At 38.6% G+C, this 26,958-nt stretch overlaps 1 protein-coding gene across 1 annotated transcript in view; it reads right to left on the bottom strand.

The window, feature by feature from the left end:
* NELL1 (neural EGFL like 1) overlaps positions 1–26,958 on the bottom strand; it is a 281,494-nt gene that overhangs the window by 11,053 nt on the left and 243,483 nt on the right. The window contains exon 16 of the mRNA XM_061999665.1: positions 7,947–8,087. Within this exon, the coding sequence (XP_061855649.1) occupies positions 7,947–8,087 (141 nt within the window). The remainder of the gene's footprint in view (positions 1–7,946; positions 8,088–26,958) is intronic.

Below are 26,958 nucleotides of genomic sequence, written 5' to 3'. Positions count from 1 at the left end.
GTGCCATGGGTTCCTCACAAAGACAGATCTTCAAAAGATGTGAACATCTACAAGTATCTAAATGGTGGGTGTCAGGAGGTTGGGACATCCCTTTTTTCTATAGCAGCTAGCAACAGGACAAGGGGCAATGGGATGAAGCTGGAGCACAAAAAGCTCCACTTAAATATAAGAAAAACCTATTTTACTGTGAGGGTGAGGGAGCCCTGGCACAGGCTGCCCAGAGGGGTTGTGGAGTCTCCTTCCTTGGAGATCCTCAAGACTCACGTGGACATGTTCCTATGCAAGCTGATCTTGGTGACCCTGCTTCTGCAGGGGGGGTGGATTAGATGATCTCTAAAGGTCCCTTCCAACCCCTACCATTCTATGAATTCTCTCAGTCTACTGAAGGGAACTCTCTAGAACAACAAAATCACTACATTCCCTTTGATCTGCTGAGTCAAACCCCAGATTTCAATTCATAAATCATCCAGCAACAAGTGGAAATGTGCTAGTGCTCTTGGATTTGACCAAATGCAAAAATCAACCTGCACAATCGAGCCCAAGGGCCTGGGCTGCCAGAAAAGGGCTGTTCCTCCTTCTGTTTCTAGAACCAAGGAGAAGCTGGAGGCATTTACACTACAGAAATGCTTCACTCTTGGGTTAATTTGTGACCCACTCCTGGTCAGAGCTGTTCCCTGTGGCTTGATAGCACAAATAACTGCTCATCACTCAGAGCTTCTTAAAAACGGTGTATTTTGCTGCCCTGACAGTCTTAATTGCTAAGAAATAACATTATTACTCTAATGCATTGCTTAGCACTGAGTATTTGAAAGGTCCACTATCAGGGCTGTAAAAGGTGCTGCACTAAGAAAAATTAAAACATGTAGTTCTTTGTTTAACAAATGCCAGAGTACCACAGGAGGTAAAAACCATGAAGAGTGACATGAAGCGAGGTATGAATGAGCAGGTATGAAATGAATTCTATCCAAACAGCTACTGTAAGACACAAAATATCCTTCAAACTGTCCCATTTCCCTTTCAATAGACTTTGACTTATTCACTCTGGTGATTTCACCAAGCATGGACACTATTCTCTTGAATAGTACATATACAGGATGTAGTGGGGTCACAGTGCAGATTAGAAGGGTAGCTTTCACAGTTCAAAACTAAAAGGATTTTCACAGATGAATATAAAGCCATATTGCCTACAGAGTTTCATGTAATTGCTTTACTTATGACACAGAAATCTAATTCTGTTTCCATGTAATTTAACAGATTTATGGAAGGCCAGATGTTAGCAATTATAGAAACTAACATTATTCATACTCTCAGTAATACAGACCTGTTCACATTGCACAATGCCAACTTAATCTCTTATACATATCCAAAAGGGAAGGACACCCTATTTACATGCTGCTACTGCCCTTCTCCACTCAGCACACACAAAAAGGATGTCTCCATTAAGAGTGGCCCAAACTGGTAAATGGGACATTCTTGACAACGAAGCCAATCAAGCAAAGCTGAGTAACATAGCATGAACATAAACTCCTAATTGCTACTTAGTTTGTTCTCTTCTTTTTATTCTTTAGGCAAACGACGGTTTCTTATTATTTTCCGGCATTTATTATTGGAAAGCTTTAGTCATTAATCAAATACAAAAGGCTTGGACACCATACTCATTTCCAGATGAACTTTTAATAGAACTAATTTTCTGAGAACATCCCTTTGGCAGTTTCTTCTTGTCACTGATCGCATAAGTCAGAACAAACCGCCAATGTTCCCAGTAACATGAGGGAAAGAACTTCTAAGCATAACATCTTTTTGTGCCTTTACCTCCTTCAGCCTTAAACCAGACTGGAGTAGGCAGGGAAGGATAAAACCCCAGACAAGTGCTCCCATATTGTTAGCTCCCAGTAAGCTTAAGGAAGAATTTCAATTTAATGGAGATCAAATGCACTTGCTTGTATCGACATAAGATCAGCGTGTAGATGCCTATGCAAAGGATGGAAGAAAACACTCATATTTGGTACGAAACTTCTCTTAACAACTGGAATCAATGTGTCAAAAATTAGCCTAGTTTAAAATTCTGAACGTGTCCAAATCAGTCTTCTGCTTTGAAAACTGAATGATGAGACACTCGCATCAAGATTATTTTTATGTTATTCAAATCCTTGCTCAGTTCAAATTCCCCACGCTGCCATCAGGTTTAATTTGCTTTTCCACAACTGCTCTTGGAAGATGTGGGCCCAAAACTGGAATGTTTAATGATGGGCAAGGCAAAATTGTACACAAATCTTACTTCCTGGTACAACAACACTTGGTGAGAAGATGAAATATTCCTTTATAAATCAAGCAACTTTGAAGAGTAATGGGCAAGTACATATGCAAAATAGCAAGGACTAGTTCTTTCCTGTGTCTTGCCAATCTCCCAACAATCTCATTTTCACACCTGGAATTGGACTTTGCTGTCTTATTCATTATACTGAGATAATCTGTGGCAGACTACTAATGAACCCAAGTAAAAGATGTAGAGTTTTACTTCCCCACTCTGCACAGTTCCTACTCAAGTAAAAGTGAGGCTATAGTGGAAATGACCACAATCAGAAACTTGCTTGAAATGTTAGCCTTATGGTTTTCTCTATCAACAACATATAGCCAATAGCAAACCGATACTTGTCTAGACATGTCACCTCAAACATTGCACTGAGCTACCTGATCAAGATCTTTTCAGGCACTCCCAATCTGTGCTGCTTTGAAAAAAATATACAGCAACAAGTTTCTGATCATATTTATTTTAGTCACAATGCAACTTGTCACATTTTTGGGACAGGAAAAGAAAGAAAACAAGTCATCTGAGATGTGTTCATCTCCCAATACACCTTCAAAGTACATAAAGAGAGCTCGGTAACGTGGGCAGACAAAAATCAGAATCAAAATGGAATGGAATAATCCCGTGAGATGCAATTTCCTTTTCCATCCTTTTTGGCTTTAACAAGAAGTAATTTGCCTCAGCTATTACAAGAGGTCCCACAGTCACTGTATCTGAATGGGGTAGAAGACAAGCATGATTGTACGTATCAACACAAGTTCATTAACTTGGTTTCACTGAAATTTTAAACCAATCCCCAGATACTTCATTTCTTAGTTTTCAAGGCTACTCAGGTTTTAATGGTATGACTTTTCTATAGCACCTTAATAAATGTGTGCAAGTCAGTCATGCAGTGTGGTGCTCTGTAATATCATGATAAGCTGTTGCAGAAGAAAGAATCCTACTAATGTGCTAATTTTAACTGTTATGGTACATTAAACCATTTTAGTATAATGTTAGTGTGAAAAATGTGTGCTAGGCTCCCAAATCAATGTATGTATAAGTTAACTAAACATTGTTTTGACATATCCTTTTTCACAGGCAACTTGTCACTTAATGTATTTACCTTCTCTCTAAACCAAAATGATTTGGACTCATCTTAGAAAAAATAAATCACTAAACAGATCCATTTTTAGTTAGAAAATATTTTATGATGGTGCTTTTATTCCATAGAGACATAATGGTCTATTAAAGAACATTGCATAGTAAATTAGATTGTGAATCTAGGACTTACTAACACTTTCTAGAAACACAGAAACGACTGAACACAATTACCTTGCAGACACATAATGCAACTTTCTCTCGGAATACAAGAGTCAGAATCTACTAAATGGGAAGTTAAGAATGAGCATTTTTGTTTTTCAGGATAAAATCCACAGACACAGACTCTGATATTACAAGCTTTGAGGAAGACTGTGAGCAGAAGAGGATTTGTAAAACTGCAGGTTCTAGCGTTGGTCTTGGATACTCTGCACCATACGCACTCTGTCTACACATCATGTTTCTAACAATAGACAGAAAAGCCATTCCCAGGCATATAGGAAGATTTTCAAAGGCCAGGTCTATCTTTTTGTTTGACAGAGAAAAGGGGCAAAAAACCCAAAGAACAAACCTCCTTTTACTTTCTCATCTAGGTAACAGACAACACTGCAGCATACTACGGAGTATATGAAGCTTCAGGAATTGATTTCAAACCCATTTAGACTTGACCCTCAAAGCCCTGCTGCACCCAACTTTTGTGGGAGACTAACACACGTGGAGTTTTTCTTCAAAGTTGCCAAGTCCTATCTTTTCCCAGCTTTCATTTCCCCACAACACTTAGTCTAACCCTGCAGTGAGGTCTAACAACACAGCCCTTCAGGATTAAACACATGGGGTGAGAGGAGGATCCGTGTCAAGTTTCCCCACAAAATTTGCACTGATTCTTGAAGAAAAACATCAAGAACTGTCAAGGACTGTTTCCTTGGTTGTTTTGCTTTCTGTACTTGCAAGTCATGATGTAGGGACTAAGAAACATGAAATATCATTAAATAAAGCGGAATCAGGCATTTTCCACTCTAGAGTGTAAACAGCTCTCTACTAGAAGTCTCTCACTTAAAAGAGAGATGGAGATTAAAAAACACAATTTAATTTGCTTCTATTTTTCTGCTCTAGACAGGAGCAAGTGTTGTGGAACATCATTAACTTCCCAGAACATGGCATTTCTTTGCCAGTTTTTCCCTTCTTGTAGTTATCACTGAAAATTCAGTGGTGAGGGTTTATTCAGTGATTACCTAACAAGGTAGCAGTAATGAGCTAAAAGGTGCTTAGTGCAGGGGAAAAACAGCATTTGCCAGTTGCCTCAATATGGTACCAGCAGATAGTAGTTAATACTGGGACAGGTATCATGTGACAACTCACAGATCTCCATAAAGTATTCTGTTCTGTTTACCTTAAAACATAGCAAAGCTCCTATCCAAAAAGAAAAAAACAAACCCTCGAAGAACCTAGCAACTGTAGCCTACATGTTTTAATTGCCAAGCAAACCTTGGTAGCAACTTAGTAGAGCAATTGTGTTTTGTCTGCGAGCAGTATTCTTAACGTATTGTGAAGGGCCAATGCCTCATAAAAGTGCTATCGCTGGAAATTAAATTACATTCTCTTAATTTGAGCCTGCTCACCATCACCTTATGAAGCTGACATCTTTTATAAAAGCACAGCCATGGAAATAGATTCCCTTTTCAAAGCTGCCTTCAGTTGATATTTTGAGCAATAAAAGTATTTTCCCAAGCTTGAAGTGGCCTGGCTGAGTCACACACCTTATTACCCAAGCTCTGGTGCAATATCATGACCTTCCCCACCACATCTGTTGATTTACATGTTTGCCCCTTGCCAGGTGACAAACTCTACTGTTTTCTGCTAGTCAATGAGAATACAGCTTTTAGAAGCACCGAGGTATCACAACACTTCTCAAATAGAGGTTATTTTTTAAAGTGTCCTGCAAGCACTGCAGAGACGCTGCAAGCGATGACTCAGCTGCAAGACCACCTACATATAAATGGAGGAAAAGAGGGTTAACCAACAAGTACACTAATACACCCAGCAAAACCAAACAGCTGCCTGGCCTTTGGGCAATCTGTCAGAGCTGAGTGCTCCCTCCCACTGCCTTATGATTTTCATATGTTATTATGGTTATTATTTTGTGGAGGAGGTTTTAATTATATTTTTTTTCACTTATGTTCTTAGCCTATTTATTGTTCTCCAAGTTTTGTCCTTCAGGGACAAAAAAGAAATGTTTCAAAACATACTGAAGGGCAATGGCTCAAATCCACCTCAGGTACACACTAGGATTTCAGTGTATGCTCTCTAACCTACACTATGACAACAAAACACTGTTGCTAAGCAGATGAACTCTCTTTTACCTGAAAAAGAATGAATGACTCTGGCCCTGACTCTAAATACTCCACCATAAAAAACACTCTCTATAACATGACGAAAGTCAGTGTTCAGATAACTGAGTTTTAGCTAGAATGTGTGGTGTTAGCTCTCTATCATTTTAATCATTTTAAAACAACCATCGTGGCTTGAAATTGTCAATATGAGCTAACAGCATCTTTCAATGAATTTTTAATTGGTTAACCAGTCTAACAAAGTAAAATAAACTGGTTTATTCTCTTTCTGACTGGTACCCTGCAGCAGATGTTTCAGAAAAGCAATTCAGTTAAAATAAGCCTGCTAATTTCACATTCTGTTTACAACTTGCATATGGCAAGATGAGCACCTCACCTTATGAACTTCCAGGTCTCAATGAGGGCAGTTTGCTTGCGCTCAAACTCATCCCTTCAACCTCCACAGAATACACAACATTTTGGACTCCTTTTGGCTGTGAGGTAGCCAAGTGCCCTTCCCTTTAAGAGCAATGCAATGCAAGCAATATTGACCTTTCAGCAGCCTAGCTATGGGCCATTCAAAACCACAGTCTTGTCTACGTGTCTGTCTTTTCCTGAGACCACCCTGAGCCTTGTATCTTCTTTGTGCTAAAACATCCCTGACAAGGGACAGGGCTCCTCATGCAAACAGTACAGGTAGGCACTGGGAATGCTACAAATACCTCTTATCCCCAGTTCCCTCAGGGCTTTTTGAACCTTATATCACACTGCTTTGACTTCTCATCTAGAAAAAGTTTTCAACATTGTTCTGTCCATTGCTCCTTTTTTCACTATTTAAATAAACCAGAAGAGACCTCTTAACATTTAAGTATGTGTTTAGAAATAGATGACTTTCACAAGGAATTTTATCTGTTAAGCCACAAAATGCTATAAGTTTTCCATTTTTTTACCCAGCCACCCCAATGAAGTTCACTGTTTTGACTTTACTGGGGTCCCTGCCAGCTTAAGACAATGGATGACAGAAATATAGCTGGACAGTTTACAAAATACTGGTTTCAAAAGTAATTATTGTTCCTCTGCATTTTTAAATCACGATGCTATCTTATCCCAAGGACTTCTAATAGCCTGAATTTCTAAAAGATGGAAATGTTTGTTACAAGTTGCTTTTTATGTATTTTTGTTAGAAACTTTTGTTTTACTTCAATTGTATACTTTAACTCTTAGAAAGGGCCCTTTGCAACTATGGACATGAGAAATGAAATTTACAGTACTGAAAAAAGAAAAACCTTTTCACAGAAGCAGCAGCAAAGCTTTTACAGAAGATTCATAGAACTGAGAAGAGATGAAGTAACTGAAGTTCCAAAGAGAGGACACAGAACTATGAGCAGTTGATCTGGATCTCTACAGAAGTTAAAATGAGATCCTTTCTGAACAGTTTTAAACTCATCTGATAAAATATGATGTAGGAATTACGTATGAGGCTTCTGAGAAAAGGGAAAAAGATGGAAATACTGTAAGGCACACGTAAGCCACAATTACCATCTTCAGCAACATTTTATCATTGCTTACTTGTAGTGGCACAAAAAGTCTTATGGATGGTCAAGGGCACTCAGGCTGCAAGAACCAGCACTAACTCCTGATGGAGCCTCATCCTTTGCCCTCCCAGAGAAACAACTGACCAGCTCCTACACATCCATCAAAAATTCCTCTCTGTTCATGCTTTTTGCCTTAGTGTGAAAATATGATGAAAGGAACTTGATGGTATTTGTATAATTCTTAAACTACAATGACGAAGATGCCAAACCATGGAAAGCAAACAAATCAAAGCAACACAGATATACTCCAAACATGTTCTTGTGTTGCTCTGCTGAACTTGAAAATGGAAAACCAACCCTTCCCCTTTTGTGGTCTATTTTGCTCCCCAGAAAGCCTACTTTCACTTCAGGTTTTACAGCAACTTATTATGATAAATGGCAAAGTGCAGTAAGTCACACTCTGGCTCTCTGACTGCCTCCCTCCTGTAATAAGCATTCCAAAATGTGTCGTGTTTTTCGACTGGCACCCATGCTGCGTGGCTGGGGATGCTGACAAACACAGCCATGCTCATTTGTGCTCTCATTTTAACCTTAAACACAGTAACTGCTCAGGACATAGTCTCAATAGTCACATTGTAAGACCATGCAGAAGGAGGAGAGAAAAAAAAAAAAAGCACTATGCTGATCATTGCTTACCAACACAGGACTCCCCGGAAAGAGAATAGCTTCCATTGTCATGGAAACCGCTTCTGCACTCACAGTGGTACCACCCTGGGAGGTTAACACAGCGTGAATGGTTGTGACACTCAATGATCCCCTCTGCACACTCATCAATATCTGCCTCAGAGAAAAACACAAGCCAGCCAGGAAATTAATTTCCTTTGACATCAATGCTTTAGGTTTGCTTTTTTTTGTTGTTGTTTTTGTTTTGTTTTTAAACTCTTCCTTTAATAGATGGCTCAAGGTTTATTACAGTTCCAAATAACAGACACTTAAAACACAACTCTCATAACGAAAAACCACAAGAATACATCATGGAATTTGATACATACAAGACATTGGTTTACATCATGTTTTGTTTAAAATGGAAAGCAAACATGCAGGTTTTTGTACTTTGTTTTGGGTTTTTAAACTCAGAAGTTACACTTGTCTGTGCATACAAAGCATGGCAGAGTAGCTTCCCCACTGAAAAGTCAGTTTCAACAATACTCAAGGCTTTACAAACTGCACGTCCCAGCACACCTTGGAAAGAAAGAGCATTTTCTTCAGTACTTGTGTTTCTGGTGTTCAGCTCTGCTATTGGCAGTTATCTGGGACTAAAGGTGCTCTGAAGACTTTGGAAACAACAGTTATTCTCTTTTGTTTATATGATCGAAATAAATACCTAGTACACGTGTACCAGTGTGTGCCAAGCAGAAAAAGCAACCTGTGTTCCAGCTGCAACAAAACATTTAGCTGGAAAAGAGGAAGGCAAACAACGGCGAGTCCGTGGCAAAGGAAAGGTACGGCAAGGTGAACATCTTGCTGAGTTTCAATCAATCTACTGTTTTTATAAAGGAGTTTCTAAAATGTCTGTAACACCGTTAAATAGAGACTTCATAATTGCTAGTAACCTTGGTTAATCACAGCTGGCACCTGGTTGCTTCTCCCCTTTGAGCATTTTTCAGCACATTTTGTAGGGTTGTAATTAAAATTAGCAAATTAATTATATGTTAACCTTGCAGTAATTTAAGAAGCTATTATATTTTCATTCCTCTATTTAGCTCAAGCTTTTTTTTTTTTCCTTTTTGTTTTTTAATCTTGGACAGTTTTCAGCTGGGTACCTTATCAATTAAAATGAATCTCAACTAACAAATATTATCCATTTTCATCCATTGAGATTTCTTTTGTTCCTCAGCAATCCGTACATTCAAAATATGCATAAACTGTGCACACCAAATGCAAATTTAGGGAAAACAGGTTCTGAAACTGCATTTCGTTCTGCAAGCGTCAAAGTGCCAGTGTCTCAGGATCCTGATGCAAGAGTGAGTTAAGGCTAGTAAGTAACCACAGAGTATGCATTACCAAATACATACATCCATATGGTTTAATGCACTGCAGTGGTCATGTTGATGTACATTGAAATTTAGTTGAATGATGTTTCCTTCAATACAATTCCATTTTCTTACATCTTACAAGCAATAACACAGAAAAGTTCAGTTTCTCCTCATTTAAGTAACAATATTTATTCTTGTTGAAACATGGCTGAGAAACCCAAACAAATGCCTTTTTCCAGCTTTTTTCTTCACTCTCACTCAAGAATTGTTATCTATGTAATAGGGTTAATAACCACTATGCACCTCTAGCTTTATTCAGATTCTATCTAACAATGAAGTCAATTTTTTGCGCTATGAAATGTCACTGCTGCCACCTTTTCTGTACTTTTTGTTTTGTAGAAACTAATTTTAGTGTTAAAACACTGCACAAATCTAGCTGTCCATCAACGATGAGTGCTGCTTGCAAACTCAGACACATTCAATTCATTACAGCAAATGGAATATATAACCATGATCTTTTCACATGTCATGGCTGACGGAACAAGTTTAATCCTATTTGGGAAGTGAATGACTTTGCTACTGCAGGTCAACTGCAAACGAATCCTTCTGCTTGCTTTCTTTTCTTCTCCAGTGTAGAACTGGAGAATACTCCTGTTTAAAGACTGCTTCCCTGGGTCAGTCCTGTACCAGACCTCTATCCATTCAATTTTACATTTGTAATTTACAAAATCAACAGAGTTTTCCAAAGGTTCATTTCCAAACTTGAACCCTTTTGAAAGTGTATTTGACTTAGGCTCATGGTGTTGGATAGTAAATTACTATTATATAGTAGATATCTACTATTCTATAGTAGATAGTAACAGGACAAGGGGTAATGGGATGAAGCTGGAACACAAAAAGTTCCACTTAAACATAAGAAAAAACGATTTCACTGTTCAGGTGAGGGAGCCCTGGCACAGGCTGCCCAGGGGGGTTCTGGAATCTCCTTCCTTGAAGGTCTTCCAGACCCGCCTGGACAAGTTCCTATGTGACCTGATCTAAGTGAACCTGCTTCTGGAGGGGGGTTGGACTAGATGATCTCTAAAGGTCCCTTCCAACCCCTGTCATTCTATGATTCTGTGACTGGTAGATTACATTTCAGAAAGCCTGTCTGCCAGGATACCAAAACTAAGCAGCAGTTTACTTAATAGAAGATGACTGTCAGGGCATGATTCCCTGTAGATTATGTCAGAAAAGTAACGTAACATATGGAATTATATCAAGACTAGATGGCTCTCTTATGACAGTGCCATACCTGTCAATAGCTTTTGTCCACTGATGGGAGACATAAACCAATTTTTTTTTAAACCAGCAGAGCTGGGCAAAAAGGAATTGCTTTCAGTTCTACAGGTTCTTCCTTTCTTCATCTCCTTAAAGCAGTGGCGTTATACCAGCACTGACTGACCCATGCTAGGAGCAGAGGACAAAGGAAAAGGAGGTGCTTTGTGGGTTGCTTTGGCAAAATCTGAAACAAAAGACCAAAAGCAACTAAAAAAAACCGCAAACCAAACCCCATCCTTTAAGTTCTATTCCTTAACACCATCTTTTTTTCTCCCAGAGCCATTCCCAGCTTATAAGAGGTGCCTCACTGCTCCTCACGTCAAACTCAGCACTCCTTCCTCCCTAGCCCAGTCTTCTCCTGCATTCAAGTGTGTGTGCTGGAGACAGGCTGGGCTGATGGTACATGGAGAAGGATGGGGAAGCAACCCTTCTCCTGCTTCTCCAGCAAGTTAGTATTCCTTTGGCAACACATCATTAAATACAATATGCATGAAGAGCAGCATAAACGGGAAAAACCATTAGTGGCTTCCTTGTTTGTCTAACACATTGCAGTTCCTTATTCCCATGCTTCAAATGATGTACATAAAGACTAAAAGAGGAAAAATTATTACTATTAGGTCTGTAAGCTTCTCCTGTGATCCTGTGTATTCTTTGTAGTCTATGTACAAACATCTCTGCAGGTACAGGGAAATACTGTTTAGAAATTCCAAATGATTTTAGGTATCTCATAATCGCAAGGGGGAACTGTAGGTAACAGCTTTATAAAATGGTGATACATATTTTGTGACATTTCTTAGTTTACCTAATAGATCAGTTCCATCTGGGCACACTATGGCTTTTGAAAACACCTTTTTGAGGACTCCTTCTGCATAGGAAGATGTTGTTATACATAATAGCCAATTCAGGGAGTGAGAATCCGTTCACCTTTCTTCACCTTAGCTTTTCTGTCTTTAGCTGGTAGAGTCTGATTTGCATACTTGCCTCAGGATGAATATCTTTCTATCAAAGTCTGGTTTGGGGTTTTGCTATAGAATTTGAGCTATACATGTTCTCTGCGTGTGTGCTTTGCATGTGCAGATGCTTGCCAGAATATACCATGCATACTTTCTTTATAAAGCTGAAATGAAAGTGTATGCCTCTGGCCTGAGAGTGAAAACAGTACCAAACTGATAATCATTCTTCAAAGGAGCACAGAAAAACCTGCTTGGAAATTCTGTAATGACACAGACCAGAGGAAACAAGGAGTGGACGTACTTTTGCTTTAGGTCTTGCCTGTCCTAAGTGCTGCAGCAGAGTAAGCACGTGGCCCTCAGGGCTCCAGACTCTGCCATCTTGCGGCATCCCACCATGGATGGAGAAGCCTGGATCTTTATGTGCACATCTTTGTCTTATCATCTCACACAGCTAAGCCAGGCTCACAGAGGCCAGTGAAAGCCACTGACTCACAAATTTGTATGAGTTTTCCATATATCTGCTTAAGAGGTGGCGAGTCTAAACCTCAGTGCTTGTGAGAAATGGCCAATTCAGTATTTCCTTGAGAGCTGAAAATTTCCCAGAACCTTAATTTGCCTCTGGTCTTCATCTAAAATCTGCACTATCTTTGCATTAAGTGTAATATTTTTCACTTCTAGCTGTGATTCAACACAAGACATTGCTGCTTTTAGCCCTGTGAACTATCTTTGCAGTTTTTCATTCAAGCCTTCTTATAATATTCATGTAAAAAGAGATCTTGTACAGACTGTTCCACTGCTTGTTTTTTACCCCTCTCAGTTATTTAACCGTCATTAGTAAAGAATTGTTAATGGATCTGGCAACACTCCACTATAATGGCTTTGCAAAAACCTCAAAAATGGCACATTTTTGTATTGTAGAATAAAGGCCCCAGTTGGTTGTGAATAAGCTCTTGCAGGATGTTAATCCTGTCCTTTAAGGACAGGTCTGTAATTTTTACTTTTAGCATCCCAGCATCTTGCATTATTCATAAAGGTATTTATGCAGACAAGATAAATAGGATAATTTAACTCAAAATAAAACACAATGGCTTCAGAACCCAGTGAAAAAGTAAAATTAAAATAATTCAATCTTTTCTAATGCCTCATTTTAGTCATTTAAGTCACTATGTGATAATACTGAAAGGAAAACTGTTCAGTGTCACGTAATAACCAGCAATCTGTAGTTTCAATGAGACAGAAGAGTTTTATTATAAAAGTGTCTGTTCATCAAACCCTTACTGTGCTCTTTTTCATGCAAAAACTATAAGATCCTTATCGTTAGCTCTCTGTTGATCAGGATATCTATAAGCAGGAAAATCATGTATGAACAAGAAAGGATCACACAGGTCTCAAGCTACCTGAATTAAAATCATACCCTGGCAGTTAGCTCTGTTAGTTCCAGAGCATTACAAGCTCTGTTTTCCACCCTGGAGTATTTTTCTTTAGCATAAGAAAAAAACAAGAAAAAAATCAGCCAGCCAACTGAAGTATAAGTTCTATGTAAAATACAATCTCTTCTCATCTCCTCCTCTCACATGAGCCTCACTTCTATGACACAAAGATAGCAAGAAAGGGACGTCACTGATAGCACTATGCAAACAGCTTCCCTACTGTAAAGGAGTCATTTGACTACTTTAAATAAACCCTGAAAGCAAAGACAACTATTTTGGATGAGCAGAGATGAGAAACTCTCTAAAGAAAACATCTCCCACAAGCCTACCTTTATGCAGAATTCAGTTGATGTAAGCAAATAATAATTCTATATCTTTACATGAAGGCTGAATTTTATCCTTTATTATTGACTCTTATATTGGCTCTACCATTAAACCTGTACATTAGCTCTGACAGTTTGCTACAGTTATGAACAAGTGCCTGCCTTTATTTTTAAATATATGCAATACAAAGCAGGAATGCATTGACAGACAACAGCTATCCTTAAAGTCTGCTAGATTTTTCCAGTGCAAAGTAGAAGCCACAACACTCTGACCTTGTCACAGGTTTACAAGCCAGCGTGCCTAGAATACCAACAATACAGTACTGGTAAAGCTATTAAACAAATGGCAACTTAGAACACAGATAACTGTATCAGTTACATTTGAATAACAACTCAACCTCGTGGGGCCAGTTCATTCTTAAGACTATAGAGATACTAAAAATCAGAAAGGACAGGAAACACATCTGGGCCCTACTTATTGACATTTTCAACCATCAATATCTTGTCTCATAGCTTAAAGTGTCTCCAATGATAAAGATTCCCCTTCCCTCTGACTGAAAGCAGTAGTAGGCTCTGGAATAGTTGTTAGCGGAGTTTTTCCTTGACATTCAGCATCTTTTTAAATTACTTTCATTTCAACTCATTAGGAGATTTTAGGCAAACATTTGGCACCAAATAACATATTTCCCTCTCCTCAGCAGTCATGGCTGTTTCCACAGACTGATTTTAATTGCATTGTGTTTATATTGGCCTTTGTAGTTCCTTCTCAGGCAGGAATAGTCTTGCCTGAATAAGTGGTACAGACTTTGGTCCATTTTTCTACTTTGAGGACACAGTAGTAAACCATAAAACTTTAAATCTGTTGAGACGTTGAATACAGCTCCAATTCATGAATAATCAAACCCACGCAACACTTTAATGGTATTAAATGGCTTTCAGGGATGAAAGGTATGCCCACCACTCATTATAATTAAAGAACAGCTGTAATATGCTTTATTGTGTAATTCTGGATTGGTGTTATCAAGATTTTTAATCATCTGAAACTCATGTGCAAATTTAGAATGATGAGTTTAACAATAACAAATGGAATTAAATTGCTATCAGAATAATAACACAGACTAGTTGTACCAGCAATTTTTAAGATTAATTCTTTTAATATGTACCATCTAATTTACTGAAATTCATTTTTAATGCAGACTCCAAGATGATGCCTTTATCAGTTTAGTGCATGTCTCACCTTCAAATTCATCTATTTGTAGGCTAAATATGCTGCATGCTTGGAGTATGCAACCTAATGGTCTTGAATGGTCCAAATAAATGTTGCTCCATGACACTGGGGCTGAAATAAGATGTTTTTATTCTCAAAATAAAAGATTTCTGTGTGATGTAGGAAATAAGAATTGCAATCAGAAAGCACATCAGTAATATGAAGAACTATTTCACATTTAGTATTGCATTTGAGTTTCTCTTACAAATGGGATTTTAATTCTCATTCTACAAGTCAGAAGCAGACTGACTTCACAATTAGCAGGTGAAGCTTCAAACTGAGGCAGAGACTTTCTGTCAAATCTGAGGCCTATGGGCAAAATGTCTCTCAAATTATTATATCACCCTGAAAACAGCAAGGCTATTCGCCCAATGTTTATTATATCTAGGCTCTTCCTATGTCTTGGAAGACAAGACCATGCTTGATAGAATGGGCATGGAAGATGCAGGGAGCACACAGCTCAAAATAGCCTGTTAGCAAACTCCAACCATTGCTGGACTGAAGACTTGCAACTTCAAGATGAAAGTTTAGCTTGCTGCCTACTAGTCCCTTGTACCTGCTGGAATTCAGATCTCCAGGAATGCCTTTCTCATACTCCCTTGACATTATGTTCTTCCTAAACATGCCACAGCACTTTGTCAGGACCTTGAATTTATTATTTTTCTACCTACTTAAGTAGAAATATCGTGACCTCCATACTAAGGTTACTGATGTAAATCAATCTGGTGGCATTTCTGTACAGAAACTCAACTGCTGTGGATCACTAGGAAAGTTTCTTTATGTGATTTTCTACAGTAAAATTGAGAGAGATCATGTGTAATTCACAGATGAGGCAACTCAGGCAGAGAGATACAGTGAATTACCCAAAGTTGCCCAAAGCAAATGTGCAAGAAGCTCCTTAAATTTGTAATTCAAGCCCAGTCTCGTGTCTTTTAGGTCACCATTTCTCTATTCCCTATGTTTTTTCTCCAATTACCAGATAGAGGCAAGGCCAACCTTCCCCTCCTTCATGCCTCATGAACATGGGCTTTATTTCTGAAGCATGTTCAGTGATCTTCATCCTGATTACTAATTCAATTAAATTGTGATACTGGAGTTGTATCTTCATGTATTATACATGAGCAGCTATTCAGAATATTAGATACACGTACTAGAATAAAATGAGAGAACAAGATCAACAGGAGAGGTCTATGGTGTCAATAGACTGTAATCAATGAAGCCCTCAGCACACAGAGGTATATTTCTGCACAACTAAGGATTATGGAGGTTTTTTTTCTAAAAAAAAGTTCAAATCTATTCTTAACAGCACAGTATTCTTGTGCCTAAAGCTGCTTTAAGCCAGTTCAAAGCATAACTGCTGTAAATTCAGATTCACTTAATTTGCAATGACTGGTAAGACCATACTAAAAATCCATTGCAGAATTACGTGTCAGAAAATCTGTGGCAAATTACATTAAATATCTGATAAAAATATCAATGCATTAACCAGAACAAAAAGTGGTTTTGCCAATTGATTTTGGCATGCTATATTTTCTTAGCCATGATCACAAAATCTGAGCAGAATTTTCTAATGAGGATATATGTTAGAGCAAAGTAGTTGATGAAGGTCACCCAGCTGCAAGGTAGCTCGGCAGAAAAGGAGCTGAGGGTCCTGGTGGACACCAATTTGAACCAAGGTGACTGCTGCAAAGAAAGAGAATGGTATCTTCAGCTGCATTAGGCAAAGTGCCATCAGTAGATCGAGGGAAGTGTTCATTCCCCTCTGCTCAGCACCTGTAGTGCTGGGTCCTGTTTTGGCCTCTCCAGCACAAGAGAGAAATGGAACAACTGGAGACAGACCAGCCACTGTCCATGAGGATAAGAGATCTGAGCATCTCTGATGAGAGGAAAGGCTGAGAAGATCCGGGACTGTTTAGCCTGGTGAAGACATGACCCAGAGGGCATCTTACCAATGCATAGAAATACCTGAAGGAGAGTGCAAAGAGAACAGAGACAAGCTCTTTTCAGTGGCTCCAGTTGTAAGACCAGAGGCAATGGGCACACGCCGAAACACATGAGGGTTCAAGAAAAAACATCAGGAAAGGCTTTTTCAGTATGAGGGTGACCGAGCACTGGCACAAGTTGCCCAAAGAAGTTGTGGAGACTTCAACCTTGGAGACATTTGAAAGCCATCTAGACAGGATCTGGTAATTGACTGTAGTTGGCCTTGCCTGAGCAGCATGGTTGGACAAGATGATATCCAGAGGTACCTTCCAAACTCAAGCAGTCTGTGATTCTGTCTCCAAAGGAATGCTCACTCCAACAAAAACTACTAAACTGGACATAGGCTGCAAATTGGTTAATCGAATCTACAACAGATGAATGTAATCTCTTATTAAACAGGACATTGACAAACAGCATTCTCTACCCACTGTACCAGTTGTCTGTAATCCAGTGCATTGGACAAAAAGAATCATTCAGACAACACTGGCTCTCTATAGAAAAGCTTTATGGATGAGTCTTACCATTACTATCCAATCCTAGCAGACTATTTCACGCACAGTCTTTAGGTAGAAGACATAACCGATATATCACTCTATCTAGCACTTGAAACGCTGAAGTTCAACATCAAAGTCATCGAAATAGCCTATTATCTTATCTAGCACATCCTATGACAGAGAATAAATGCTCCCTACCACACACTCTTCAGTGATTTGCCTCAACTGATTTTGAAATGACTCACATGATGAGTCCTCCTCCACTTCATTGGGAAGATTATGTTGCAGCCCAATAACCCACAATGTTAGGAAGTTCTTTTGATTAGTTTGAGCCCTTCCATAATCGAATATGGTTCAGACAAAATAACATTTGTCCAAACAATTTCACTGCTAACGGGAGGTAGCAGCTGATGAGAAAGTGATGAAAAAGCACATTTTCTTCACTGTGGCTAGGGTGAGGGAGTGTCAACCATTCTCCTTACAACTCCCATGTACACCACTGTGCCAAAGAGCACGAGAAGCAAAGCCAAATTGCAGGTTTAGATTATAATAGTATGGATGCCCTAGAGCACCCCTGAGAGCTTAATAATAATGGGAAACATTCTCAATTAGTTTTTTTTTAAATCTTGAAATGATTAAAAGCTTCAGAAAAGCATTTTCATTCATACAGCCAGAAATTCTCCCAAGGAAGCAAATCCTCAAACAAGCAGTGTAAAAAGAGCTCTTGAGATCCTAAGCAGAATAATGTAAAGCTCTCTGCATCCTTAATTAGGGAAGAAAATAGTTCAGGAAGTGCTGATCAATACAGTGCAAAGGACAAAAAAAGGCATACTTTCATAAAGATGATGAAATTTGTGGTTAGTCTTCTGTACAGCACTCTGGTTTGCAACTGTTCTCATTCAATGGAAGTTCCCCATCAGGAACTGCAGTGAGGTGAGGGTTGGTCTCTTCTCTCAAGTAATAATGGCCTCAAGTTGCACCAGGAGAGGTTTAGATTGGAGATTAGGAAGAACTTTTTCCTTGACAGGGTTGTTAGACACTGGCACAGGCTGCCCAGGGAGGTGGGGGGACTCACCATCCCTAAAGATAACGACAAGTTGTGTAGCTGGTGTTGAGGGTCATGGTTTAGTACTATGAGGTTGGTGGCTTGACTTGATGATCTTAAAGGTCTTTTCCAACTGAAATAATTCTATGAAAAGATGTAATAAAATTTGCTAAGCAAACAACAGTCCAAACATCCCACTGACATGGTCGGAATGGCGAAGATTCATTCAACCCAACAAGAGATGCTCAACAACCACCCTCTGCATCTTCAGGAGTCTATAAGCCAATATACAGACTTTCAAAAGGTAATATCGACTGCTTAATATCTTCTGGTTTTGAATCAGAACTAATTTGATGTTAAGTTACTTGTTCCACTAAACACATTTTTAAAATGTAAACATTTATATTTGCTTGCAATCAAGCTAAAAATATTCCCCCATGGAAGAGATCTGAAAAAAAATCTCAAAACCCATCTTCAAATTAACTCCCTATTTTACACTCAGTTCTAAACAGAATTACAGAGAATAAAGTATACCAGCAGGTATGAAAGTACAGTGCTGCATCCAGTAAAATCTTCCAGGTGAAAAACTCAACAAATAAATGTTCAGGATTAAAAGCAACGGTCATTACTGCCATTCTTCTTTCTAAATGCTGCATTGAGCATCTCCAAATAAATAAGTGCCTGTTTCCTTAGCATAAAACGTGCACTTTGAAAGAATATGCACTCTCTCTCATTTTTTTAATTACAGACCGAATTTTAACTTCACTAAACCATTAGTTGTAGACTTTGATCAGACCCCAGTTTTTGCAGCCTGGGTGCTGCTTCAGACATCAATAATTCCAATTAAACCGACTCTGAGATATGACTACATCATTTCACTACGCAATTAAAAATGTGCAACTGAAATAAGTAGAAAATCCTGGAAGAAAAGCCAGGGGACTCATCAAATGTTAATACTAATAATAAATACACTTCTATAACATCTTTCATTCTGTGATCTCAAAATACTTCCTGAGTATTATCTAATATTACAATACTTTGTAAAAAAAAGTCTTTTTTTTTAACTTTGTTTATTTGATTATCTGAGAGGAGGCTGATTATTCACTATGAAGATAGAGTCACCAGTGCTTGCTGCATGAGTGAGATCTCCACTCATTAAAAAAGCCACATTTACCCAAACTACTTTTGTGCCCCAAATTTAATGAAATTAACTACATTTTATTATGTGTGAATTTTGCCATTCAACAGGATTCCCAAAGTCAGGAGTTTCTCGTAACAGTTGACTTTGCTATTTGAATTCACGCTTTTAAAATGCACTAACCTATACTACCATTCTGCAAAAACATATCTGCAAAAGCTGGCACATAAAACTAGGTTTTATTGCACTAGAAGGATCATTTTGAACAGAAGAATCTCAAACAGCTACATAATCTAAATATTAGTGCTTGGGGGTTTTGAGCAGTTCCAAAGACAGACTCTGTGAATCTAGATAGATGAGTAAATACAAAATGATAAGCAACAGCTACACCTGAGGTTTAACACTCGTGCTACTATTGGTCCTGACCTTCACCTTGAAAAGTTTCTCTGCATTTCTGTTTATTTCTAAGCAAGTTTTTTGATACTATAGATATCTTTAGTCTCTCCTCAGTGAATACTTCAGAGACTATGTAGCTTAATGAACACACAGAATGCTGCCATTTTACAGTGTTTATGCATTTATATACCTCTCGCTATATATACAGAGTCTCTGTTTCAGAGCTTCATTATCAGTGAAATGACTTTGATCTATGGCAAGTGAGCATCTCTCAGAAAACACCACCCTATACCTATTTATGAGGAAGACTACTTTTGGTGAGGTGAGAATCATTGAAAACAGAGCATCCCTTTAGATTGCACTGCACATGTTCCTTCTCACACAAGGACCATATAATCTTTTTATGAAGACTATGGTCTCTATTGCACACATTAGATCCTGATCAAAGACAAGGTGAGGTGAGCTGTTCCAGACTATAGGACAAGTGTGACTCATGTCATAAACAAGGCCAACAGCAGCAGTAGTGGTGTGAACATCAGAGGATATGAGCAAGAAAAAGGTTGTAGTGGAAGCTTTTCCACAGTAGGAAATATGACCTAATGGTACCAGGCAGTGGAAATTATCCTTAAAGACACATGAAAGCACCTAATATGTCATGGCCTGTAAGACTTAAATCACTTGAGAGTCAGTAAAAAAAAATTGCTTACTGACTCACAGTGACTGAGGCCAACTGTTGCTCTGAAATAGATGAACACCAAATACTAGCAAAGCACGCAGTATTATCAGGGAAAGTGGGACCACCAAATATCTGGCTTTCCAAAATGAAGTTTTCACTGATACACTGGTTGTGAAATACAGAAGAATTGTGAGATGTGTATTTCATTTACTTCTTAACCTGTGTCAATTTAAAATATCTTCTAATTTACACTAAAATGATGCTTTCATTACATATCCTTTAGTTATATTACATACCTGCCAAAATTTGTCAAGTCTTTCAGATGGGAAACTTCTTTTTTTTTAAAATCCGAAGTAAGACCATCTATTTCTTTTTTTTCTCTCTTAGGAAGAGGTCATTTATTATGCTCCTACTGACATTTTCTTGGTAAAACTACCTCATTTTTCAGTAACCGAAAATTCAGTCTCTGGCCTCACGCATTGTCAGTCATCAACATAATTTTAGTTCTCACCACATCACAGCCTGCATACAGGTGTTTCAGAAATGCATCCAAATGTACGTCCAAATTTTGATCCAATCCAATATGGGCACTTTCACTGCTGATAAAAAATTACTATCATTAAGATGTCTTCATGTGTTTTAAACTAGTAACACATTCATATTTTAACAAGAAGCTCCTGCAGAATCATCCTGTTGGATTGATAAACATGAGGTACCAGAAGGTGAAAGGAGGAAGCTACTAGTAGTCAAGAAGGAATTGAGATGATAATAGAATATTTACAGTCCTCTTCCACTTGAGTCATCTCTGCTGGGCAGAGCAACCAACATGTGAGGGAGGCAGAGTCTGCAGGGATGTATTCAGTGTTCAGGGCAAGATGGCACCAGTATCTGGAGGGGCACTACTGTCTTTTATCTGTTTTGTGAGAAGTTCAGAATGAGCTCACAGGAGCCTAATTAACCAAATTCACAATTCTTTCTTCTTCTTCAGTTACATTGGATTTGACCTTAGAGTGAAGCAAGTGCATACATAGTCCACTGCTACCTACCTTTTAATGACATTTCCTCTCTATGGAAAGGTGAACATTAAACTGAGAGTTAGCTATTTTATTACAGTGTCATTGCCTAGTGCTCAGATACCAAATCACATGCATGGCCCTTTTTGCCTTTGAAAAAGAAAAGAACAAAAAGAAGGAGCAAAATGACATTATCCTGCTGTCCTCTATTACCAGAAGAAAAAAAATCTGTTCCTGATTCTTGAAATAATTTCTAAAAGTCTGAGTTTCCAGCAGGTGACAATCGCCTGCTGCTCATCATGTCCAATTGAAGTAACTGTATCCCATATTTCCACAACAATCTTTATTCCTACAAGACACAGAAACCCCTTCAAGCAAAACTATTATAGAGTGAGATACCTCTTATCTAGCTTTAGATGCCTAGAATGTGTAGATGTATGTATATTACAGACAGTTATCTCGTCCCCTTTTATCATTAATGAAGAGCTGGCTACTTTCAGGCTAGAATTCATCTAACACCTACTTCAGATGCCTCCTTAGAACAGGCACCATGCATTAGGAATACCTATTTCTCTCCACTAACTGCAATAAATTTATCTACCTCAAAGCCATAACATCTCCCATTAAAACAAGGTAAGACAAATTCTATTTCACTTGGCAGTGTAGCATCTAAGTGAAAAGGAATCAGTGACAATTGTGCTGAAGGGGTTTGTAAATTTAAATTGTGCATCAGAATCTCAGACTGATTCAGGCTGACTAGGGTGTCAGAAGGCCTCTGGGCCAAGTTGCTGCACACAGCACAGGCCACCATGAGGGCAAACGAGTCTGTTCAGAGCTGCATCCAGGCAGGTGTTCCAAACCTCCAAAGGCAGAGACAGCACTGCCTTCCTTGGGTTTGGGGAAGAAACTGGAAGCCCTCTTGCTCTAATTTGTCCATGGTCTTTCATCTCCCTTTCCTGCATCTCTGTGAAAATTCTGGCTCCTTCTTCTTAGTAGGTGCTGGGGTATCCATGAAGCTGTGTCTTCTCCAGGCTGAACAGGCCCCATTCTCAGCCTCCCTGCACACAGGGAAAGTGCTCCAGTGCATCTTGATGGCCTCCTGCTGATCAAGCTGCAGGTTACAGATGTTTTTCATGGTTTGGGGGCCAAAATAGGAAACTATGCTCTAGATGTAGCCTCCTGGGTACTGAGTAAAGATAATCCCTACTCTCAGACTCCTGGCTGTGCTCCTGTTAATACATCTCCAGCCCAAGAAAGGCCTCCCTTTGTGACTGCTATGGTTGCCTACAGAGCAGACTGTCTCTCATTTTCTCCAGGCAGCTGTCTCCTCCCTGACCACCACAGGTATTTTAAAGGCCTGTTTCACGCTCCCTTCACTCTTCCCTCTGCTTATTGCTCTGTGGACACTGACCTCCTGTTTAGATGTGTCATCTTGTTGTCAACCAATGTATTTTGGCCCCAGCAGCAATAATAACTGAAGCAGACTGCATCAGCTATGAGGAAGCACTCCACAGAACCCATGTGAGATCATCTGCTCAGCAAGCTGAAGATGAATTAGAAGAGACCATCTTTAGAGCAGTGTTGTGCTACTAGGGCTGTTTTGGCCTCTAATTGTGCAGTGTGAGACACCGGATGGAGGAAACAGTTTGAAAGACATGAAAACAGTGCTTCTAACAATGCTTTAAGGGAGATATATTTTACAATAAGCCCTTGCCTGCATTTTATTGTTCTTTTATCCATTTTTATACCTTCCTGGTTTCTTTTTCATTCCTTTTTTTTTTCTGATATAGAATAAGAAGTTCAGTTGATAGTATCAAGAATAGTTTAAATAGCTGCCAATTCTATACACCAAGCAACAAGACACCTTCCTTGTTGCTGGACACTCTTTGAAGCTTTGTCTTAGGCTGGCTGTGTTTTGTTTGCTCTGACTATTCCAGAAAAGTATTCCTGCCCTTCTGAGATCAAACAATACATACATGCCCTGCTGGCAAATGCATGAACAAGCTCTGTGTCTTCTTGCACACGCAAGTGGTCATTCATCTTTTATATGAATTATGCCTTTTAGAAGACCTCTGCAGCAGAGAGTTTTTGGCCTAAGCACTCACAGAACACTTCTCCATTTCTGAGGTGAGACTAGAATCTTCTGAATTGCTTTAATAGTTTTCATATTTTATAACCTTTCCTCATCAAAGTTTAAGTTTTTACCTTCATTTATATTGCTTTTAGTCAAAAGTGCCTCTTTAAAATTGCTAGAATTATACCAAAAGACACAAGGTAAGAACTGGGCTTCCTGGGAACAGCTGAATATTTATGTAATTATTTTTCAGGTAAACTGAGACTCAGCTCAAAAATATTTCTCTAAAAATTGCTTCCTCCATTAAAAGTCATTAAAATAGTAGACAGTACACAAAGAAATTCCTTTACCAATCTCTGACAGCCCTGAAGCTATCTACAGCAGCTATTTCATTGCATATATTACACAGGCAAGAAGAAAGAGAAACCTTCCTTGACCACAGACATTGGATATATTTTGTGAAGCAGAGTTTTCCAGAGAGGAATTTTTCGAGACCCCAACTCTGGCTGTGTCAATACTATAGACTATACTGTGGCGGAAAAACTGTTCAGCTTGCCATCTCAACTCTGAAGCTGCTCTGTCCCCTAATGCAATTTCCATCCGGAGGTGGATGGATACACAGGGCCATAGTTGAGCTTCACAGACTGCACTTCCAGGAAGGAGATGTGTTCCCATAGATGGAGCCAATATTTCACATCACAAAAAATAAATTAAGAAAAAAGCCAGGACGGAAAGCTTCATTTTGAATGAAACTTCCATCTTTTTTTTACTGCATCAAAGAGTGTCCTGTTTGTTGCAAAGGAGCAGTTCGGCACGTAGATCAAAGCATCTCCTGGCTGGGTTGTACTGAAACTGAAGTGTCAAACTGTTTCACTGCAACACTAATAAGAAATGCTTTGATGTATGTGTGTGAGTGTGTGTGTAAAGGTGTTTAGTAGTAGCTACTTAGTAGCTACCCATAGTATTTTAGAAACAGATTACCCGAACTGTAATTTCACATTACGGTATGTCACTGGAAGTAACCCATTGCCACATTATGGTTACTGACATGTTCATAAGCAAAATGGAAATGAACACTAAAGCAACCTTTTGCAAAGTAGACATTTCCTGTGGAAGGGTATTCGATGCATCCAATCAGACAACATTGCACAAGGAAACAATGACAGAGCTAAAGAATATCATTCAGGTACCCTCTGATGTAGTCAAAGTCAAGGGGTGTGCATAGCCTGAGCCAAACAACAATGAAGACAAAGAATTGCCCTGAAGCCCCCGTCCATCAGAACAATTCCACAGTACTATCCTTGTTAAATCATCTCTCCACAGAGTCATATTAAATCCTATCTGATCTCATTCCAAAATATGTACTTACAAAAGCAGCTCCTGCACCTGTAAGGGAAGAGAACACATGGCTCTCGGAGCACCATACTTCCTCCCAGCCCTTCTCAGCTCCAGGAGGCAATTAGCCTTCTGCTCAGCACTTAGGGACAGCATAAACATTCGACTACAGCAGGATGTAGGAAGGGAAATTGAAACATTCACCTCAACATGAGTCAGCCTTGCACCTCTGGGGAGAACAATTACCAAATATGTTCAATCAAATATCTTTGGAATCTGTGTGTGTGTGTGTGTGTGTGTGTGTGCAAGACATTAGAAAATCAATTTTGGGCAGAGCACATTAACAATCTTGAAGAATTAATGAAAAATAAATCCAATGTTGTAATAATTCTACTTTTTTTTTACTACTGCTTTACAGTTCCAATACAATGACTATAAGTGAGAAAGAGCAGAATGCATGGTTGTTTTAGTTCTACAGAATACCCAGCTATGAAACTGCTGAGAAACGCAGATCATGTTGCCAGTTGTTTCTTTTCAATTGAAACATAATTTGTTATTTACAAGAAAACAGAACAGACTTTCATGTGCATTTAACCAGTTGGACTGCACAGATTTACATTAACTATCCTTATTACTCACCACAACCTTATTTGTCTACATTATTCTCCTTAGCATAACATCATGTATTTTTCTTTTGATTTTAAAAGTCCCCTTCAGCTCTACAGATAGTAAAATTCTATTTCTTGAACAGTATCATATTATTTTGTCTTTTTCTCTATCACTGACTAGCTCATCTCTAAAGCTGTGGTCTTCATTGATTTATAACTGTCTACCAATTATGATAATGATAATCAGGGATGATTTACTGATATGCATTAGCAAGAGGACAGCAAAACAGTTGCCTGTTTCAACAGCTTATTGAAAACATATCTGAAGAGTATTGAAAAACATCTGATCCATGTTATGTACTATTGATTGTCAAAGGCTGCTCTTACATCAAAAAACCCCACATAGTCCATCACTGTCCTTTGAAAAGCCATTAAAAATGTTACGAGGATTTTGAACTTCCATATTTTCCTTGTTTTATGTTACTTCTCTACACAGTGTGCACCTCCAGTGCTGACATACAGTTTTTTAATTAATTTCATTATTTTTAAGAGAGGCTGGGCAGTTATAACTTGTTACCGTTTCTCCAATTTGTACTATAATTAAATGGCTCAGCACTAATACAGGCACTAGTATCACTGCCAAGCCATGAATAGTAAGATAAACTAAATTCCAATGGAAAGTCTTCAGGAGTGGGAATACTGAAGATGTTTTTATATTCACAGGACAAAATACTTCAAATAATATCAAAACTTGAGTTTCTGACTCATTAACACTTTCTCTATAAGCAAATTCCAACTTCTTGCATCAACAACTTAAGTCATTCGCCTGTCATGATGTATGTTCCACAGACAGAGAAAAATGAGTCTGGAGAAATGAGGAAAGTACCTCCAGTCACTTAAGTTTTAGGCCTAGTCAGGCCTAAAATCTATAGTCTATGAATTTATTTCCTGACAGTAGACATTAAATTACACCCCTGTGTGTCGCAACACTTCATAAATGTGACAGTTTGGATTCAACTTCATATTTAATATAGAACTTTAAACCGTATTAAGCAGTCTGAACAAAATTTGCAATCCAGCAAAGACTGGACAATTTCATAGATAGAAAATAGAGCAATTTTCATTCCTGCTATTTGGCACTAAATTAAATGTCTTTTCTAGATATAAATAATTTTCTATTTGCATTATAATTAAGCTATGTAACACTTTCTGTGATTAATAAAAGAACTTTAGGGTGTAGCATTTTGGCTCTTAATTCTTTTTGGAAGCAAAGAGATGGAAGCAAAGTGGTCAGAGAAACAGAACAGCAGAAAATGGGAACAAATGGGGAAAATATAGAAAGCATATGTGACATGAAACAGTTCGGTTTGGCCCCAAACAGTCTTTATAAAGAAGTATTTCCATGTATTAGTATTTCTACTGAAGAAGAAATTTCTACTCTGAAATGAGTCTAACTGTAAAACTCTGTTTAAAGACTGCTCCGTGCCTCACTTCTTCAGCACCAACAGCAGCAAGCTAATTCATCAACAAAGAGCACACTTCAAAATAACAAGGAACATCCCCACCTTCCTTCTCCAGTCTGCTTGGATTTTGCCAATATAAAACAGAAAAAAGGTC

Source organism: Colius striatus, chromosome 7, assembly GCF_028858725.1.
Source record: "Colius striatus isolate bColStr4 chromosome 7, bColStr4.1.hap1, whole genome shotgun sequence".
Taxonomy (NCBI): Eukaryota; Metazoa; Chordata; class Aves; order Coliiformes; family Coliidae; genus Colius; species Colius striatus.
This window is presented reverse-complemented; position numbering and strand designations above follow the sequence as displayed.